At 43.9% G+C, this 21,489-nt stretch overlaps 1 protein-coding gene across 1 annotated transcript in view; it reads left to right on the top strand.

Annotated features, from left to right (window-relative positions):
• LOC126249493 (dynein axonemal heavy chain 5) overlaps positions 1 to 21,489 on the top strand; it is an 856,962-nt gene that overhangs the window by 571,263 nt on the left and 264,210 nt on the right. Inside the window, 4 exon segments of the mRNA XM_049951144.1 lie at positions 9,304 to 9,467; positions 9,608 to 9,730; positions 17,350 to 17,673; positions 19,734 to 20,052. Of these exon segments, the coding sequence (XP_049807101.1) occupies positions 9,304 to 9,467; positions 9,608 to 9,730; positions 17,350 to 17,673; positions 19,734 to 20,052 (930 nt within the window).

The raw sequence follows: 21,489 nt of genomic DNA on the forward strand, positions 1-21,489 counted from the left end.
GAGGGGATGTGTTTAATTGAAATGAGGTATCAGACAAATACCTGCATTTCCGTGAGGTAATAATCAACTCATTCCTACACTATTCTGGAGAAACGTGTGATCCGAAGCAAAACATTTAAGGTAACGGCCAGTACATTTACAGATATGTGTGCATGATTAATGATGTGTGCACAGTATAATTCGTTTGTTTAGAGCGAGGGCAAATACAAAAGTTTGTCTATAAACTGAAGAGCGAGCAGGTAAGTCCCCACTCTCTGTAAATAACTACGTCACAAGGAGCAATTGCATGATGTTTCTCAATTTTATACATACCTTTCAGTTGCACACCCGTTAAATGAGTGGCAGCACAGTGCTCAGACACGCCTGAGAGTAGGTATTTTCCACCAAATTTGTCAACAATACGCGGAATTCAGAAATTAGTAACAAATATAACACAAGAAAAACGAAACACGCATCTACAGAATTACTGCGCTGATAGATGGGAACTGATTTTTAGTCACCCTGCACAGCAAGTAAGGCGTTCTTCCGGGAAATGCTACACTGCGCAACGGAATTAAAGGATCACTTTTTCGAAACCCCGTAACTGTTTCCCACTACGACGCATGAGTTTGAAATATGGCTGACCGTCCCTACAGCCTTCCTCCGTGTTGATGCAAAAGCGGAGCGCCAGGCGACTTCACCCTCGGTCTCAGCGATGCTTCACAGTTAAGTGTCAATACATGCGAAAAGGGCCACGGCTCACAAGTTCATCGAAAGTGTAAGGTGTATTACCACATTGGCACCAAATTGTACCTCTATTCTGTCCAATGACACTATGGACGTTTCTCACGATGGGAAGGTCGTCACAACCTCTCTTAACGGCATTTCCACCCATTCTTGGACATCAGAACAGCGACAAGCAGCGTTGAAATCACTTGGTTTTCTTATGGGTGGCCGAGGAGAAGATATCAGATACAATGACGCTCAGAATCGACGCGAAAACACCTCAGAGTGTGGCATAAAGGGCATCACTGAAACCGCTCCCTTCCTTGGGGCATTGATTCCCGCACATTTCACGGTAGAAAACGACAGTTCTTAGTGCTATAAGCAATAGGACGACGTTCTCGACAAGCTTTGACGCTCCTGACCCCCAGAACTTTAAACCCCTCTGTAAGGACATTGTGAGGCTGCATCCCTATTGCACGTGATCGCACCCCTTCGGAAGCAGTGCGACCTCATTTTGCTCTCGTGTACAAGTTGGAACAACTAGGGACCGTTCAAAACCATTAGATGAAATTTGAATGTGATCCCGAACAGCTAAGAGTGCTTATGCTTTCTCGGCCCTCCTATTTCACGCCATCCTGTAGCATAATCATTGGGGGGGGGGGGGGGTGCAACATTGAGACATATGTGAATACAACGCCAAAGAGTCCCTCTAACCCCTGCCACTTCAGCATTACCCTCGGTGGTACATGCCCACATTTACTGAGGATTTTAAAAATGTGCCTTTACAGACAAAACCTGTGAAATAATCCTAGACGCCTGCAGGCAGGCAACTGGCATCGGAGGTGTGTCAAGTGGTCGTCTGCTCGCAGGCATCTAGGGCTACTTCGCAGATTTTCTCTCTAAGAGTAGTTTTTTAAAGTTCTCAGTAAATGTGGGCAGGTGCCACCGAGGGTATTGTTGAACTGGAGCGTCTTAGAGGAACCCTTTGCCATTGTATTCATACATGTGTCAATATCGCATCTCTCCATGATCACGTCACAGGAGGGCGTGAAACAGGATGCTGAGAAATCTTTAGCACCCTTTGCTGCTTCAGATCACGTTCAAATATCGTCGAATGGTTTTGAACGGTCCCTAGTAGTTCCAACCGGTACACAGGATCAAAAATTGCGGTCGAGCTTCGCTCCAATGGGGTTCGATCGTGTTCAATGGGGATGCAGCCTCACATGTCCTTAGAGAGGGGCTGAAGCGGCCGGGGCTGTCATGAACGTCGTCCTGTTGCTGATGGCGAAATGCGCGGGAATCAACGCCCTAGCTAAAGGGATGGCTTCCTTGACGCCCTTTATGACATCCTATGAGGCGTTTTCACGTAGATTCTGAGTGGCGGTGTGCCTATATTCTTTTCCTCGGTCACCGATAAGAAAGTAGCGTGATTTCAACGCTTGGTATCGCCGCTCAGAGCTCCATCACAGAGGCGTCAACAGAAGGGGTGAAGTTTAGATAGCCCGCCGCTGTGGCTGAGCGGTTCTAGGCACTTTAGTCTGGAACCGCGCTGCTGCTAGGGTCGGAGGTTCGAATCCTGCCTCGGGCATGGATGCGTCTGATGTCTTTAGGTTAGTTAGGTTAGGTACTTATAAGTCTAGGGGACTGATGACCTCAGATGTTAAGTCCCATATTTCTTAGAGCCATTTGAACCATTTTGAAGTTTAGATAATAGGGAGTGTAGCGACCTGCCCATCGTGTGACGCGACCACGGTGGCGTTGAGCAGAATTGTAGTGAAATTTACTGCCAATGTGAAATCATTAACCCACCTTACATGTCGCATGACCTTATGAGCCCTGGCCTTCTCTTCGCACGTGTCGACACTTACCTGTTTGATGAGTCGTCGAGCCCGAGAGTGACGACGCGTGGCGCCATGCTTTTGCACTGCTGCAGAGGAAGAGTGTACACACCTTTGAGCCAAATTTTAAATTTCTGTGCCTTAATAGAAGACTATTTGAGGGTTTCGAAAAAGTGATCCTGTAATTCTGTTGCGCAATGTACTTCTCCCACAAGCGCTACCCCCTATTCAGTTTACATACAGTCTACATTACAGGAGCTTCACTTCACCTGACGTAAACATTCCCTTTATGAAGAGATACCACTACTAGTCTCAGTCGTAATCTTACTGGAAGAGAGATCAGTCACCTCATGGAACTTCGGCAGGCTTGTGCCAATGCTGCAGCTCGGGGCGATTTCTCAGGCGTACACCAACAGTGTTCTTGGACCCTTAATCTCTGACTCACTTAGAAGTGATATTTGCTGAAGAATTGGAATCTGTACGCCACAATGAGGAGTGATTGTGAAAAGCTCCACACTGGACTGGCGAGTACTTTTTTGCAGTCTTCCTCTTCCAACTGCCGTTTTACAACTACCTAACCGATGGAGAATTCACTCACCTACACGTTGTTCAAAATGGTTCAAATGGCTCTGAGCACTATGGGACTCAGCTGCTGAGGTCATTAGTCCCCTAGAACTTAGAACTAGTTAAACCTAACTAACCTAAGGACATCACAAACATCCATGCCCGAGGCAGGATTCGAACCTGCGACCGTAGCGGTCTCGCGGTTCCTGGCTGCAGCGCCTTTAACCGCACGGCCACTTCGGCCGGCTACACGTTGTTGACCACAGTAGTTGATCCCCTTTCGGGCGGTTTTATCAAAGTACAGAAACTCACAGTAAATCAGTGAAATGATGATCCATGAAATGTCCATGGCTTCAACGATTTAGAAGTTGGAATGTGGTGTCTATATGGTTTTGATCTGGCCGCAGTTAAATACATGGACAGTTTGTATTTTACGCCCCTTTATACGACAGTCTGTCAGACAGTGGAAAGAAACCTACTTGAATTTGTAAATCACCTCATCTCTATACATTGGAATAAAATGTTTACTTTTGATGTTGAAACAGAGCATTGGTTATTATTATTGACATAATACTAGGACGTAAGCAGGCATTCAGTCTACGTCAAGGTCTTGTAATCTCAGATGTAGTTTGTTTTGGCAAACATCAAGATGCCACCATCTGTGTCAAACTAGGTGCAGAGACCGTGTGCAGTATAACTGCGGATTGTGACAACCTTCAGGGGTCGTAATAATGAGCATGACGGATGGTTCAATTAACCGCTATCAAAGAAGAAATCTGTTTCAATTGGCTAACAAGGGGAGGCCGCCAATTGTGAAATTCAGACTCGGATCACACTGCGCATAATAAAAGCTCATGGCCAGAGGTGTAATGTGGCAAAGCACCAAGATGCACTTCTCAGCCGTTGTCGAGAAAATCGACAGTTAAAAGAAACCGTTGCGGTGAAATACTCCCTACGATTTATAATTTCCTACAGCGTTGTGGCGCAGCAGTAAGCTCTCGGGTTTGTAATCCGAAGGTCGTCGGATCGAATTTCGCGCTATGCAACTTTTTTTTTTTAGTATTTGCTGTTTGTAATTCATATATATATATATATATATATATATATATATATATATATATATATCGTGGGGTCTCTACTCTAATTCGAACGTTTGACTTACACTATACGTATTCGTTTCGGAATATCGTTTCTACGTCTTCCGTTAACTACCCATGTAAACATTATGAAGACAATTAATAACATTTGTGAAATACAACTTTGTTTGCGGAAAACATAATCATGTTCGAAGTCGCCAGTTTTTCCACGACAAACGACTTTCAACAACTTATTATATGCATAATTGTTGCAACTGATTGCCGGGAATTATATATATGGCTATTACAAATGATTGAAGCGATTTCATAAATTCACTGTAGCTCCATTCATTGACATATGATCACGACACACTACAGATACGTAGAAAAACTCATAAAGTTTTGTTCGGCTGAAGCCGCACTTCAGGTTTCTGCCACCAGAGCGCTCGAGAGCGCAGTGAGACAAAATGGCGACAGGAGCCGAGAAAGCGTATGTCGTGCTTGAAATGCACTCACATCAGTCAGTCATAACAGTGCAACGACACTTCAGGACAAAGTTCAACAAAGATCCACCAACTGCTAACACCATTCGGCGATGGTATGCGCAGTTTAAAGCTTCTGGATGCCTCTGTAAGGGGAAATCAACGGGTCGGCCTGCAGTGAGCGAAGAAACGGTTGAACGCGTGAGGGCAAGTTTCACGCGTAGCCCGCGGAAGTCGACGAATAAAGCAAGCAGGGAGCTAAACGTACCACAGCCGACGGTTTGGAAAATCTTACGGAAAAGGCTAAAGCAGAAGCCTTACCGTTTACAATTGCTACAAGCCCTGACACCCGGTGACAAAATCAAACGCTTTGAATTTTCGGCGCGGTTGCAACAGCTCATGGAAGAGGATGCGTTCAGTGCGAAACTTGTTTTTAGTGATGAAGCAACATTTTTTCTTAAGGGGATACGGAATCACCTATCCCCGCAATGTTAATATATGCCTACTATAGGGAACATTTTCTCACAAACTACTGGAGACAGAGAGGTAAAAATTTTACTGTATGTGCATTCATATGTTACAACAATACTGAAACAACAGTTTATTGTCAAAGTATTTTCTTACAGAGATATTGTACATTTATTTTTAAGTAAATTTTTTCCATCGCTTTTTACTAGACTATCACCCCTAAGTCTTTTGTAAATCAAGTAATTAAAAAATCGTTGTTTCAGTATGTAATAGGGACCTATGTCACTACGTCATAAAAATTTCAGACTTCTAGGTTGACCAGTACCTGAGATAATGTTCCTAGATGAAGTAAAAAGTAAACTTACGGGAAACGGAGAAAGAAGATTAAAACATTCCTGATCCGTAGCTAATACCCCCTTCACAGTCTTCATAATCATCTTCAAGTCTTCTTTTGGCACCCCTCTGCACCTGTCTTGCTTTTTTCACTAATGTCTTGATTATATTATCAGCATGCCTTAGTCTGTGCTGATCTAAAAAGAACATAGCACGTACCGTACGGGAACCAACACACATACCCAACTTTTGAAGGACCTGGCATTTAGTTATATTTCCAAGATTGAAGGTTGCCACAGCATCATACACACCAAAATGTAGTGTATTAATTCCGACAAACACTGTTTTTGGGAGACGATGCCATATCACACTATTCAAGCACTCGTTGGGGTTCTGCGTTTTTCCGTGAAGACATTTCATCAGAAGACTTCTGTCAGCCAGATCTCTGAAAATGGGCTTTATTTCTGCCATGATGGCTGATGGTAGACTGTGGTGGTGAATGTATTTCTCTCCTGTTGTTAGTCCCCTATTGTATTTACACCAGCTGTTTTCACCTTTGGGGCACAAACCATGTTGTGGATGCTCATCCGTGGATGCGGTGTGGAAATATAAAGCCCATATAGCTCTCCTCATTTCTTCAAGATTGCCTGTATTTTGCCTGATTGCAAGGCCATAGCAGTTCTGAATGTGGTCTATTATGGAATCAGTCAATCTTCCTCTGCCATCCAAGGTTTTCCCATCATCTAGTTTTTTCCCTTTCATAACTGATTTTAACCTTCTCAGCCTGGCACCCATTCTCTTCTGCACATGTCCTATACATTCAAGTTTGCTTATATTTACACTGTTCCCATATGGTTTGCTTTCCAAAACTTCTTTGAATGCTTTAGAGTCACCATCTCCCAGATATTTGACATAGCGAACATTATACCACTGTGAAGAGCGATGAAAAATTTTCTTCACCCCAGCAACCTCCATGCCACCACTACTACCATAATAATTAGCAATACAGTCATCACTGTGTTCATTTTTCAGCCTGCCTGTGCACCTACAGTATTTAGACATTATTGCAACATCAATAACCTTGCCAGTATCAACACTAGTTGCTGTTACAACACCATTGTTGGAGGTGTGGCCCCTTTTCTGCCACGTGCCATCAAACGCCACTGTGAGGTCACGACTGCCGTCATTTTCTTCCACTGCTTCTTCCACAGCAACCTGCATTGACTTCTGTGCTACATCTTCAACTGCAGATCCTAGTACATAATTGTAAGCTTCAAACTTTGAAGGTGCACTTGGAAGATTTAGAACACCACATAGCATATCACCAGCTGCTTTGCCCTTACCAATTGCTCGCAATCCATAAACTAACCTAATATTTACACTATAAAGTTCAGTTTTCTTGTATCCATTATTTACAGTTACTGAAACCGAACTTGGAAACTTACAGCTGTATTTACAAACACTGCATATTAAATTAAACTGGGCAGCCAGGCCAACATGGGATTCTACTTTCAGAGGAACGTTTCCATGACATTTTTTGCAGCACAAACTGTTTTCAAGAGCTTCACACAATATATTCGTATCAATGAGTTCAAAAACTTCATTCCCTCTATCAAGTAAATTATATTTCTCTTCCAAATCTCTTAGTTTTTTTATGAGAAGCACTGTTTTCATTTGGTGTAAGTTCGTTCGGCAAATCAGTAATAAGTGGATTCACATTTTCCAACAGTGATGATGATGAACTGCTTTGCTTTGCTAATGAATCATTATTTCTTTTCTTTTGCCAGTTCACACGCTTTTTAAATACTTTTGCTTTAGCTCTAGGCATTTTCACTGCGAAAAATGAAGCACTAAATACGAAATAACTCAACAACAACTACTTTCTTATATCACACTGTTTACAAAACAGTCTCGCCACAAAGTCAAAGAGTAACTTGAGGAAACCAGAGAGAAACATTTTCGGGCAACTAGTGTATAAATAGTCGCTGGAAACCGGGATATTTGAATTCATGTCACTTTAAAGGTACTGCCAAAAAGTTCATGGTCAGCCACGAGAGACGTGTATAACTAAAGCGCAATACCCGATCTCACAAATATATAAAAATAAAATAGTTATAATTGTAGTAGAGCTATGTATGATACGTCATTTTAAAGAGGAAACATGGCAGAATATAATACGCCAATAAAAAAAATTCGATTTTTTAACCCAAAATCCGATTCCGTATCCCCTTAATGGTGAAGTGAACAGACACAATGTGCGAATCTGGGCGGTAGAGAATCCTCACGCATTCGTGCAGCAAATTCGCAATTCACCAAAAGTTAACGTGTTTTGTGCAATCTCACGGTTTAAACTTTACGGCCCCTTTTTCTTCTGCGAAAAAAACGTTACAGGACATGTGTACCTGGACATGCTGGAAAATTGGCTCATGCCACAACTGGAGACCGACAGCGCCGACTTCATCTTTCAACAGGATGGTGCTCCACCGCACTTCCATCATGATGTTCGGCATTTCTTAAACAGGAGATTGGAAAACTGATGGATCGGTCGTGGTGGAGATCATGATCAGCAATTCATGTCATGGCCTCCACGCTCTCCCGACTTAACCCCATGCGATTTCTTTCTGTGGGGTTATGTGAAAGATTCAGTGTTTAAACCTCCTCTACCAAGAAACATGCCAGAACTGCGAGCTCGCATCAATGATGCTTTCGAACTCATTGATGGGGACAAATGGTTCAAATGGCTCTGAGCACTATGGGACTCAACTGCTGTGGTCATAAGTCCCCTAGAACTTAGAACTACTTAAACCTAACTAACCTAAGGACATCACACACATCCATGCCCGAGGCAGGATTCGAACCTGCGACCGTAGCAGTCGCACGGTTCCGGACTGCGCGCCTAGAACCGCGAGACCACCGCGGCCGGCTGATGGGGACATGCTGCGTCGAGTGTGGGAGGAACTTGATTATCGGCTTGATGTCTGCCGAATCACTAAAGGGGCACATATCGAATGTGAATGCCTAAAAAAACTTTTTGAGTTTTTGTATGTGTGTGCAAAGCATTGTGAAAATATCTCAAATAATAAAGTTATTGTAGAGCTGTGAAATCGCTTCAATCATTTGTAATTTGTAATAACCCTGTATATATATATATATATATATATATATATATATATATATATATATATATATATATATATATATATATATATATATGGTTATACAGGGTTATATATTTGAATTACAAAAAACAAATACTAAAAAAAAGTTGCATGGCGTGAGATTCGATCCGGCGACCTTCGGATTACGAACCCGAGCGCTTACCGCTGCGCCACGACGCTGTAGGAAATTGTAAATCGTAGAGAGTATTTCACAGTAACGGTTTCTTTTAACTGTCGATTTTCTCGACAACGGCTGAGAAGTGCATCTTGGTGCTTTGCCACATTACACCTCTGGCCATGAGCTTTTATTATGCGCAGTATGAATCGAATCTGAATTTCACAATTGGCGGCCTCCCCTTGTAAGACATGAAATTTTATAAATTACACAGGACATGATGTAACTATACTACAGCTACATGACACGCCAAACTATTCCTAAGTCCGAGGCAACCGCACTGTTGTCTCTTCGACGTGGTAGCTACTTCTACTGCATCTCCTCAACAGTGCAGTTCGTAAACGCTCCTAGTGATTATCATGTGCTCCAGCGAAGTGCATTTTCATTATAATGTTTTTCTAAACGTATTATTTGCTATTCCATATTGCTTAATAGACAATGTATTTAACAGTAACTCTCGTACATCACTGATTACTTAGATACGAATATCTTTTTGTCATATAGGCGAAATTACTACCGACGCCTGCGAAATTTCATTACGTGTTCAGTCTTCGGGATCTGTCTCGCATTTGGCAAGGAATGGTGGGCACGCTTTCAACTGTCATCGAGAATGAGTCAGTACTAATGGTACTCTGGAAACACGAGTGCACACGCGTCTTCTCTGACCGGTATGTTATGCGAGTGAAGTTAAGAAACTCTTACTGTTGCATTACTATGTATCTCTTAGAGGATTAAGAACCTACATAAAATTAATGTAATCTGTTTGAAGTATATTTGCACAGCATTTTAATCTTATTTTCCGTTTTAGGTTCACTCTGCAATCAGACAAGGACTGGTTTGACCATGAATTGGTTCGAGTGGTTACCGAGTTGCTAGGTCCTTCGTATAGCGAAATGGTTAAATCTGAGCACGTTTTCGTCGATTTCATGAGGTACGTAGGTAATCTCTTCATCGCCCAAATTCAAAAGTATGAAACGTTCTCATTAATTTCCATTCAGCAAGAAGACATGAACTTGAATCGAATCTCAGTTTCACACAATACAAAGAAAGTAAACGTCTTTTCACCGCTCAAAGCTAATGTTTATAAGCACTACCATTTGTGATAATCGCAATACCTAAAAAGAATTCCTCTAACAAATCCGAACTAGAAGGAGGGCATACATATAGGCGCAATAGCGCCCAGTGTTTTCTAATCGTAAATGTCAATGTAATACCAAATTCACTCACGCAACAACTGTCAAACTAAATGGTAAAATAGAGCAAGTTCCAGTATCTTATTATGGAAAATAAAAACTATTCATTCTCTTGTAATCTGTGTCCACTCAGCTATGCCTGTTGCTATGTGCGAAAGATTTCGAAGCTCTAAGGCTTCATCTTAGGCAAATTAGCTCGGTAATCAATGGCGTATGTCTCGCCAAGTACATCGGATTATTAACGCCTGCATGTTCTGGTCTGGTTACTACGCGACTACAAAGTTAATCTAAAAGCATCATAAGCCAGCATCCCTGTGCATGGTTAGTATGTGACTGGTAAGTTGAACTAAAGAATTTTAACTGAACTTGTCAAACGCTTAGTAACAAGATCAGGAGATGTTGGTTTACAATAACCCGATAAACGACATGGATAAACTAGCCAATGTACCTGAAGAGGAAACCAAAGAGCTTCGAAAACGATCACGAGAGACAGTGAAAGACCTAAACACAGCAGACTGGAGATAAAACACTAGTAAATATTTATCATTTTCCATAATAACGTATATAGCAACTATTGTCCCCTATCCTTCCAGCACTATGGAAGCAACAAGAAAACAATTTCAGAATGTCTCGCCGATATCAAAGAGAGAAATACCACAATGTCAGTTAAAACGGGAAATAATGACTGGCCTCTAGAAAATGTGTTTGTCGGCAATGGCATCTCAGCAAGTATGAAATGGCTTGTTGCTACTGTAGCGTTGCATGCGTAGAACCAATGGAGGGAAGGCAGTGACGAAGTTTAAGTGGTGCTAGACCGTGCTGTGTGACCAAACCACAGAGCAACTGGTATTATTTGCGTTGTCGTAACCGATCCCAGAGCCCTGTTCGAAGTGTTGGCTCGACGCTGGAGCACGGCAACAAATGTGCACCCGTCTGCGTCGGTGCTGTCTACTAAAACAAAAGCCGCAGATATTATAGGCTCTATGGTAACTACCACAACCTGGCTGCCTCTGTTGTTCGATGGCAAAGCGGACAAGCACCAACTTCAGTGATTCGGTGCCCAATTGGATTATGATTTCAACTGTTATGTATTGAGGGCAGTCTGAACATTAACTGACACATGGGGTAGGTGAAATGAAATGAAATGTCGTGTGGCGAGCGCCTCCCGGCGGGTAGATTTGATCGCCTGGTGCAAGTCTCTTTTGACATGACGCCAATTTGGTGACTGGCGCGTCGATGAGGATGGTATGAGTATGATGAATATGACACAAACACCTAGTCCCTGAGTGGAGGAAAACTCCAACCCAGCCGGGAATCGAACCCGGGCCCCCCGGCATGACAAGCCGGCGCATTGTCCACTTTTTTCTTTTTCTTAAATGTCATTTTGTTCTTTAATGGTCGTTGTATTTGCTCGGGGTTCATGTCCCATGACGCTTGTTCAAGTTCATCGTTGATCCACTCACTCAGATTTTTTATTACAGAGGACAACTATCCCTCTGACCGAACACGCTGAGCTTCCGTGCTGGCTCCACTCTGCTACGGTGGAGGACACGGGGGAGGCTACAGAGCCTAAGGTCCTGGCCCTGTTTCAGATAACTCCACGGGCCATATTTGTGCAATACAACGTGACGGTATATGTATAAGCACTCTTTGAAGAACTGCGAGTACCACTGCTTTTGTAGCCCGTTATTCGCTCGACCTGTCACTCGTCATGAATCTCTGGAGAATATATCATTGGTAACTTGTTCATCACGGTGCTCCAGCAACTGCTTCTGATATTTTGTCTTCCCGCATACAAACCACGTGGAGAAAAATTCCTCAGAAACATATCAAGGCTCTCTTTGTTTCCATACCATGGCGTTTAAAAGCTTTATTGCAGGCATAGAGTAGGAACACCTATGAAGTGAGAATTCAGATGCGCTGAATAGAATTTTCGTCTTGAAACGTACATCGCCTCCCAGCTCATGCATAACTATGAAAAGTAACTGTCCCACTTTTCACGCATTTCGATTCGTATCCTTAAAAGCAACAATTATTCGAAATTGCTGTTTCTAACAAGTGAATATGTTGAAACAGTACAAATATGTGTAATGTTAAAGTTTCAGTCTAGCGCAAAATGTAAACAAACATCGCACAAAACAATATATGTTAACACATTCCGAACTTACAGAGTCATATTTCTTAAAAGAGCAGTTGTTGTCTCGTTAAAAAGTATTCGTTAGTCGTCGCTTTCGTGTTTAATGCCATTACTGATATAACCATTGCACATAATGCCTGTTTTGCTAACCTACGAGGGTTGGAACTTTAATGGTGGCAACTATTTATTTACAGCTCGTATAAAATAGATATGTGTTTCAAAGTTTTACTGGCGTTCAAAGTAGTCACCAGCATTGTGTATAACCCGTTGCCAGCGATGTGGAAGTCGTAGGATACTCTTAGCAGTGCCAGTAGTTTTGACAGTTCGAGCTGCCCGGTCTGCTGCCCGGCGAATTTGTAGCAGTTCTGAAGCGAATGCCGTGAAGTGTTCCCTTCAGTTTAGAAATCGAGTTGAACTCACGAGGGCTTAAGTCAGGGGAGTGTAGTAGGTGGTATAGCACTTAGCAGCCACATCAGTCAAACAAATCAGTAACAGCTTGCACTGTAGGTGCTTGAGCATTGTCCTGCAAAATGATGGTCAAGTCCTGTAGAAAGTGTCATCACTTCTGTCTCTATACTGTTCATTTCTGGAACACAACCTACGACCAGCTTAGAGACAGAAGTGATGACACTTTCTACAGGACCTGACCATCATTTTGCAGGACAATGCTCAAGCACGTACAGTGCAAGCTGTTACTGATTTAGCCGGCCGTTGTGGCCGAGCGGTTCTAGGCGCTTCAGTCTGGAACCGCGCGACCGCTACGGTCACAGGTTCGAAACCTGCCTCGGGCATGGATGTGTGTGATGTCCTTAGGTTAGTTCGGTTTAAGTAGTTCTAAGTTCTAGGGGACTGATGACCTCAGATGTTAAGTCCCATAGTGCTCAGAGCCATTTGAACCATTTTGTTACTGATTTGTTTGACTGATGTGGCTGCTAAGTGCTAGAACACCTACTGCACTCCCTTGACTTAAGCCCTCGTGAGTTCAGCTCGATTTCTAAACTGAAGGAATCACTTCACGGCATTCACTTCAGAACTGCTACAAATTCGTCGGGCAATAGACCGCGCCGCTCGAACTGTCAACACAACTGGCACTGCTAAGAGTATCCTACGACTTCCACATCGCTGGCAACGGGTTATACACAATGCTGGTGACTACTTTGAAGGTCAGTAAAACTTTGAAACACGTATCTATTTTGTACTATCTGTAAATAAATAGTTGCCACTATTAAAGTTCCAACCCTCGTATTTAGTTGTCGGTATAGCAGTGCTCTTGAACCCACTATTTGAATGGAAACTGTTGCCATAACTGATTTTTCTCTTCTATACTGTGATGAACAGTCGCCGTGCCTGTAGTATCATTAATTACAACAGCTTAAAACTACGAGAGTTGAACTTGTTGTCGTATCAAAATAATTCCAAACTGAATCGCCAGGCCATTGTCTCTACAGCCAGATACGACAATTCTGATCTATGTCCGTCGGAGTCTCCAATGACAAGGCATGGCAACATACGTAAGCCGGACAGCAGAAGCTGTGTTCGTAACACCTGCCGTAGCACCGTTTAACACCATGAGTTATCGAAAAACCGTCTATTTTCCGTACGGCAGAAACAGTGCGTGGGCCGGCCGAAGTGGCCGTGCGGTTAAAGGCGCTGCAGTCTGGAACCGCAAGACCGCTACGGTCGCAGGTTCGAATCCTGCCTCGGGCATGGATGTTTGTGATGTCCTTAGGTTAGTTAGGTTTAACTAGTTCTAAGTTCTAGGGGACTAATGACCTCAGCAGTTGAGTCCCATAGTGCTCAGAGCCATTTGAACCATTTGAACAGTGCGTGGAAACAAGGAACTGAAACATTACGAATACTGTCGACTCCACCCCAGTCGGACACGAATTTCAAACAGAGAAAGTAAACACGGGATGTGACAAAACGTGATCGGTGTTCTGTGTCAATGACGACTTGTTCCGCTGAGAATAAGACACTGGAGGAATACGAAAACTACCGAGGCGGGACGAACGTCCGGGAAAGAATACAGCTGAGTAACGACAATTTTTGTTACTGCATGTCCACCAAGGGTAACGAATTGGAGGCTTACGAAAGTTACCGACTTGGCCAGAGACGGGGAGGAAATACGTGCTAGGGAGAAAACATGCAAGTATCGAAACAATTCAGGCCGTAACGAATCGACACTTCAAATCTCGCAGAATGCTCATTACTTAGTAACGTCGCATTCGGGAGGACGACGGTTTAATCCGGCTTCCGGCTATCCTGATTTAGGTTTTCCGTGATTTCCCTAAATCGCTCCAGGCAAATGCCGGGATGGTTCCTTTGAAAGGGCACGGCCGACTTCCTTCCCCGTCCTTCCCTAATCCGATGAGACCAATGACCTTGCTGCTTGGTCTCTTCCCCCAAACAAACCAAACCAACTTAGTAACGAATACATACATTATGCAATATCTTACTCACTAATACTAATAATGCTTTGTGCTGCACGAACAATAGTAAATTCCAAGCATTGTTCGGAGCAAAGATTTTTCTCTGTTACTCCTCGTAGGTAGAATATAGCTTACGATCACTCGAATTAGTGGTGATGCAGAGATCGGTGCAACAAACAGACGGTTCGTGTAAACGATGACGGCAGTGTTCATGAAGTGAACGGCTAGCCGGAAACAAAGTCCAGAGCGTAGTGATAGTCGTCGTGAGCATGCGCAAAGTCCAGGGAGCGATCCGAATTGGAAAATGTAAACACGGATGAGGACAATCACTCTGTTATCATTGGCGTGTATCAAAGGCTTCAGAAAACAGCGAGAACTGCCGCTAAAGTGTGGGGCCGCGACCACTGCGGCGTCAGTGGACGGGCTCATGCGACATGCTCACAGCGGCGTCCTCCGCTGGGGCTGTGGTACAGAGCTGCGGTACCTCTGACGTACCCTTCGTAGCGATACTCACGTTGGGCGGGGAATCCGAGTTACTGTTGAATACTAGAGAAGATACTGTATCACTGGGCACAGCTTAACCGACTGTGCTTCACGATTACCAGTACATCACAATGTGAATGCCAGAGGAAAAATTTAATTTAATAAAAAATGCCAAAAGGTAATCAATGTTCATGACGAGTGAACCGAGTTTCAGAGTTACCGCGGGCTTCCGTAGACTATCAGAAGTGAGCGTAACTATAGTACTTTTTCTAGTACCTTTGGTCAATTAATGTTATATCGTGGTTCAAATGGCTCTGAGCACTATGGGACTTAACTGCTGCGGTCATCAGTCCCCTAGAACTTAGAACTACTTAAACCTAACTAACCTAAGGACATCACACACATCCATGCCCGAGGCCGGATTCGAACCTGCGACCGTAGCGGTCGCGCGGTTCCAGACTGTAGCGCCTAGAACCGCTCGGCCACTCCGGCCGGCAATGTTATACCTGTGTTACCTGTATGTTAACTGTGTGGCATACCTGTCGCGCGTAAACTCGTAACGAGAGCTGTCTTTACGTATGCAGTCACTGTCTTACTAAATTTCCCCAGAAACCAGAAGCGTTGAACTGTCTAAAAACTGAGTGCGGACATATAAAGAGCCACGTAACCTACGTAACATTTTTGTTCTTTGTAGATATCCTCCTATCTACAAAATAAATGATCAGTCTTTGGAAGCGGTAACATCAGTCAAGTATCTGGCTGTGGCTATTGGAAATAATCTCAAATGGAATGATCAGATTACACAAGTAACGGGTAAGGCGAACTCTAGATTGCGGTTTATTGGTAGAATCCTGAAGCGATGCAGTCCTTCAACAAAGGAAATAGCTTACAATACGTTAGTTCGTCCAGTCTTAGAGTATTGTTCATCTGTATGGGACCCTTACCAGTTGGGTCTGATTCAAGAGATTGAGAAGGTCCAAAGAAGAGCGGCAAGATTCGTGACTGGTACATTTAGCCATCGCGTGAGCGTTACAAATCTCATAGAAAGTTTGAAGTGGTACACACTTGCAGACAGACGATGCGCTAAACGGAAGGGGCTGCTCACTAAATTCCGAAATCCAATCTTCACTGAGGATGTAGAGCATATATTATTACCATCAACTTTAAAATCACGTAAAGATCATCATTCAAAGATAAGGGAAATAAGAGCTCGTACTGAGGCGTTCAGACAGTCGTTTTTCCCTCGCGCGATCCGCGAGTGGAACAGAGGGTGGGAAATATGACTTTGGCGCGAATTGTGCCCTCCGCCACACACCGCTTGGAAAAGCGCAGAATTTACGCGGTCAGCTAATTTGCATCGTGAAACAGAGGGATGTTGTAGTAAAAATATGGAAACATTACAGATTTATAATGTGGCACTAGAAACTGCAGTTTTCTACGGAAAAGGTGGAACAGTAAAAACGAAAAAAATATATCAAATATCGCTCCAATACTTCGTCGTGCAAATTGAAATATGTTTCTGTTATTCATAAACAACTTTTTTATGCTTCAAACGTAATTCCTTTGGTTATGGAAAAGCGCAGAATTTACGCGGTCAGCTAATTTTTATTACTGATAAAACGCAGTTTATATTCTGTAAGGATATAAAATACGCAGTGGACTAGCACTGAACGATGTGCAGTTCTAATAATGTGTAAAAAAAAAAAAAGAAACAAAAAAAAGAAAAAGAAGTCGTCTGCTCGCAGTTTCTCTCTTACACATTACCGAGCGAGGTGGCGCAGTGGTTAGACACTGGACTCGCATTCGGGAGGACGACGGTTCAATCCCGCGTCCGGCCATCCTGATTTAGATTTTCCGTGATTTCCCTAAATCGCTCCAGGCAAATGCCGGGATGATTCCTTTCAAAGGGCACGGCCGACTTCCTTCCCCATACTTCCCTAATCCGATGAGACCGATGACCTCGCTGTCTGGTCTCCTTCCCCAAACCAACCAACCAACCAATCTTACACATTCATTTATGTCTCTTTCCACACCAACGCTATCAATAAAACCGGTTATCCTACCATTTACTACGTAATTTATGTTCTGTACCAAAAACTACCGAACCCTAGTATTGGTAGAATGCAACTCAAAGTGTACATACATACGATTGTCACGGCGCTGATAACCTGAGCGTGGAGCGCCCGTGACCTCCAAACACACACACGATGCTCACATCACCTGTGACTTTTGGTCACTCAGTGCAGTTTCCAAATTATCGAGTCATTTGCTTTGGGTTCAGCCAGCACTTATTGAGTTTGTGGTGCAGGGACGCGCCAGAACCGACGGGGGAGGAGGGCGAGGACGCAGACATGGAGCTGCCCAAGGTGTACGAGCCGGTGTCCGAGTTCGGCGAGCTGCGTGAGCGCCTCGACATGTTCCTCTCGCAGTTCAACGAGATGGTGCGGGGCGCCGGCATGGACCTCGTCTTCTTCCCGGACGCCATGCTGCACCTGGTCAAGATTTCGCGCGTCATCCGCCACCCGCGCGGCAACGTCATGCTGGTCGGCGTGGGTGGCAGCGGCAAGCAGTCCCTCACCAAACTCGCCTCCTTCATCGCCGGCTATAAGACTTTCCAGATCGCACTCACCAGGTACAGCTTCTACTTCCAATCGTGGGAACGAGTGTAGGACCAGCTTTGCGTTACTACAAATGTACGACATCGGAGATATTATACAATGCGTCCCAAAGGGCAGGCTTTACAGACGGCGGCGCCTCTCCTCCGGCGGCTCCCTCACCATTCGTTTATTTTCGACTTTTGACGATTTCAGTTTTCATATTTTTTTTGTTCTCCCACAAAATTAAAATTCCATATTACCAAAAATACAAGCAATAATGAGACTAATTAAAAGAAACGTATAATGGACCCTACACTTAAAAGTTATTTTTCTACTTGCAGTTATCTTTCTGCTGTGAAAAGAAAACTGTATGGGAGCGACGGAAGAATCAAGCTCGACTTACGTTGTGACGTGTTTCGGGTGGGAAGGGGGCACGTAGGTAGGACAAAAATATCCATTTTCGCCTTAGAATAAAAACGAAACAGATCAGACTGATGCGGTTTATTCCGAGAACCAAACGAAGCTCATGGGAATCGAATTGAAAAAAAAAAACTACTTCGCAACAGAACTACAGCCCAAACTCAAGCAGCCTCCCTCATGGGACATTTTTTGTTTAATTCATGCCTCAGAAGATTTCACTGTGGAAATGATACTTAGCATGGTGTGGCTTCACATCGTGGATGTATATAATGATAAGATTTAAAACAAAAACAAAAAAACGAAATCTGGAATCACATTAACGCTATTTATATCAGGGTCCAAGCCTGTCCAATTTCCGCGACCATATTTATTTTATTTTATTTTTATATATTGTTTTGATTGATTAGGGACTAGAAGCTGAGTGAATCTTATATAGCGTATTTCGCAATTTGTGTTACGCACTTCTAGATGTTGTAGAGAGGACTTAGTAGATCATCATATATTGGGTGTTTCACAATTCATGTTACACACTTCTAGAGGTTCTAGAGGGGACTTTGTAGATCACGTTTTACATAGGAACCCATGTCTTGTCCAGAAAGCCATCCAACGACGCTACAGAACGTCAAATTCATAGGCACCGGCGCCTGTAAGTGTATGTATATACAGAATGATTTCAAGATGATGTTACAAACTTTCGAGGATGATGGAGCAGGATAAATGTATCAATATGGGTTACGTGTCCCTGTACCGGAAACAACGAGTCTGAATTTGTAAGCGAAAACCGTTCTGATTCCTCTGACAGCAGAATAAGTTACTGGCATTCCTATTGGTAAGATTGTTGGGTAGGCAACTTTCAGAGTTGGTAGGTAGTATGGGCCAAAACAAGAAAACCTCTAGAAGTTTGTAACATGAACTGTGAAACGCCCTGTGTAATTACTATTATGAACAGTGTTTACTCGGCCATGGTCGGCTTCCTTTGTAATGTAATATTTTGTCATTTGCTTCTAGTTTTTTAACACAAGCTAATTCACAAAACGTACTGAACGAAAGTTCGTCTATGTAGATGCTTTCCCAAATTCCTAGGTGGTGACAGGTTCTTTTTTCTTAACAGTATTACAGTTAACAGCGTGCCGGCCACGGTGGTCTAGCGGTTCTAGGCGCTCAGTCCGGAACCGCGCGACTGCTACGGTCGCAGGTTCGAATCCTGCCTCGGGCATAGATGTGTGTGATGTCTTTAGGTTAGTTAGGTTTAAGTAGTTCTAAGTTCTAGAGGACTGATGACCATTGATGTTAAGTCCCATAGTGCTCAGAGCCATTTGAACCATTTGAGTTAACAGCGTAGCTGGTTTGTTTAGCAAAGTTTCCGCTATTTACCTTCGCTCTGCGTTGCTGCACTGGCCTACGGCGCACATTGACGGATGCTTGTCTCTGGAGCGACGCGTCACGTGTTATACTGCAGCATGCAGAAGCTGCTCTACTAAACCTCTCTACCAACTGAGTCAACGTGAGCAATTTCCTGAAGAAATTAATGACTTCAGAAGTTTAATGAGGCAGAAAAAACTTTTGTGACTAGAGACTTTATAAAATGACCAAACTTAGTTAACCTTTCTACCAGCATTAATTTGAATTAGTTAGGGGATTTTCATTTTTAAACATATTGTTAATGTCTGTGCAGGTCGTACAACGTTGCGAACTTCCTGGAAGACCTGAAACTTCTCTACCGAACGTGTGGTGTCCAAGGGAAAGGTACGACTTTCATCTTCACCGACCTAGACATCAAAGAAGAAGGCTTTCTGGAGTATCTCAACAACATCCTATCCTCTGGTGTCATATCGAACCTGTTCACGCGTGACGAACAGGCGGAAGTGATTTCGGAGCTGACTCCCGTCATGAAGCGCGAGAACCCGCGGCGCACGCTGAACCACGAGGTGGTGATGGAGTTTTTCCTGACACGCACCTGCCAGAACCTGCACGTCGTCTTTTGTTTCTCTCCGGTGAGTATCTACTGTCGCCTCATATATTTTTCACCCAACAGCAGTGTTAGGTATTTGGTACGCTCCTCCGTTTGTCTCTAATCTGTACCAATTATTCCCAGATCATCCGTAACCTGCAGTCTTTGCTTTCTGAGACGATTCCGCCCCTATTGTACTCTCGTTTAACAAAATAAAAATCCTTTTTAAGAATACCTTGTTCATGTATTGCTTTGCAAGTTCGCAATTATTTGAAAACGTAGTTCGCCGGACGAGCACTGTACACTAGATACATGTATTTTGACAGATATTATGTCTTCCGTAATGCAGATGGCGCTGATGATTGACATGTGCGTCCGACACTAGTGGGGCAATAAAGAAAAGTAATCTCTGTTGGGCGGCTTACGTCCCTGACCAAGGAAAAAAGTGAAGCACCCAGAAGAAGTCGGATATCGATGCAACTTCGCACACGTACACTTTATCGGCGGGTACATAAATGATTGGGCTTCAGTTCTCCGTGACAGGATAACGCCCACCAGAGAGCATTAGTGTTCAGTCTTGTTATCAGGCCTGGTAGTGTCTATAAAGTGAGTCAAATGTTGTGTGATCATATTGGGACGAGACAGCGTTATCAGCATTCGGCAGGGTTATAAAGGGGAGTCATTGTGGGTTTCCATTTGGCCGGCTGATCGAATAGCGAAATATCCGGATTTCCTGGGCATTCGAATGTGAGAGTAGCCCGATGTTGGACTGAATGGGTATGTGAGGGCAGGTATATTCGTCGTCAAGATTCAGGTCGACTACCGGTATGTCTGCCCACCAAAAGGGAGAACTGTCCGCCCCTGGTAGCTGAGTGGTCAGCGCGACGGAATGTCATAACTAACGGCCCGGGTTCGATTCTCGGGTGGGTCGGAGATTTTCTCCGCTCAGGGATTGGGTGTTGTGTCGTCCTTATCATCATCATTTCATCCCTATCGACACGCAAGTAGCCGAAGTGGCGTCAACTCGAAAGACTTGTACCAGGCGAACGGTCTACCCGACGGGAGGCCCTAGCCACATGGCATTGCCACAAGGGAGAACTGCCATACGGAGAACAAACACATTGTAACCACTTCACTTCTGCGCCTGCCGTCAACAAACAAGCAATGGATTGCCTACAACATACTGTGTCATCTCGCACCATTGGTCGGGGACTAGCTGCAGCCGGACTAGGAATTTACCGTCCAGTGCATAAGGTGCCGTTGTCACAGACGTGTGCGTTTGCAGTGTTGCTGCGAGAGAAGAGCATCGGATGGTGATGAATGGCATCGCACTATGTTCAACGACAAATCACGGTTCTCCACTACCCTGGATGACCACTGTCGACGAGTATGGCGGCGACCTGGGGAGAGATCCCATTCTTCCAGTGTTTTGCAGAGTCATGGCAGTCTTACTTCTGCGTATGGGTATAGGTAACTGTAG

The sequence above is a fragment of the Schistocerca nitens genome, chromosome 3, assembly GCF_023898315.1.
Source record: "Schistocerca nitens isolate TAMUIC-IGC-003100 chromosome 3, iqSchNite1.1, whole genome shotgun sequence".
Lineage (NCBI taxonomy): Eukaryota > Metazoa > Arthropoda > Insecta > Orthoptera > Acrididae > Schistocerca > Schistocerca nitens.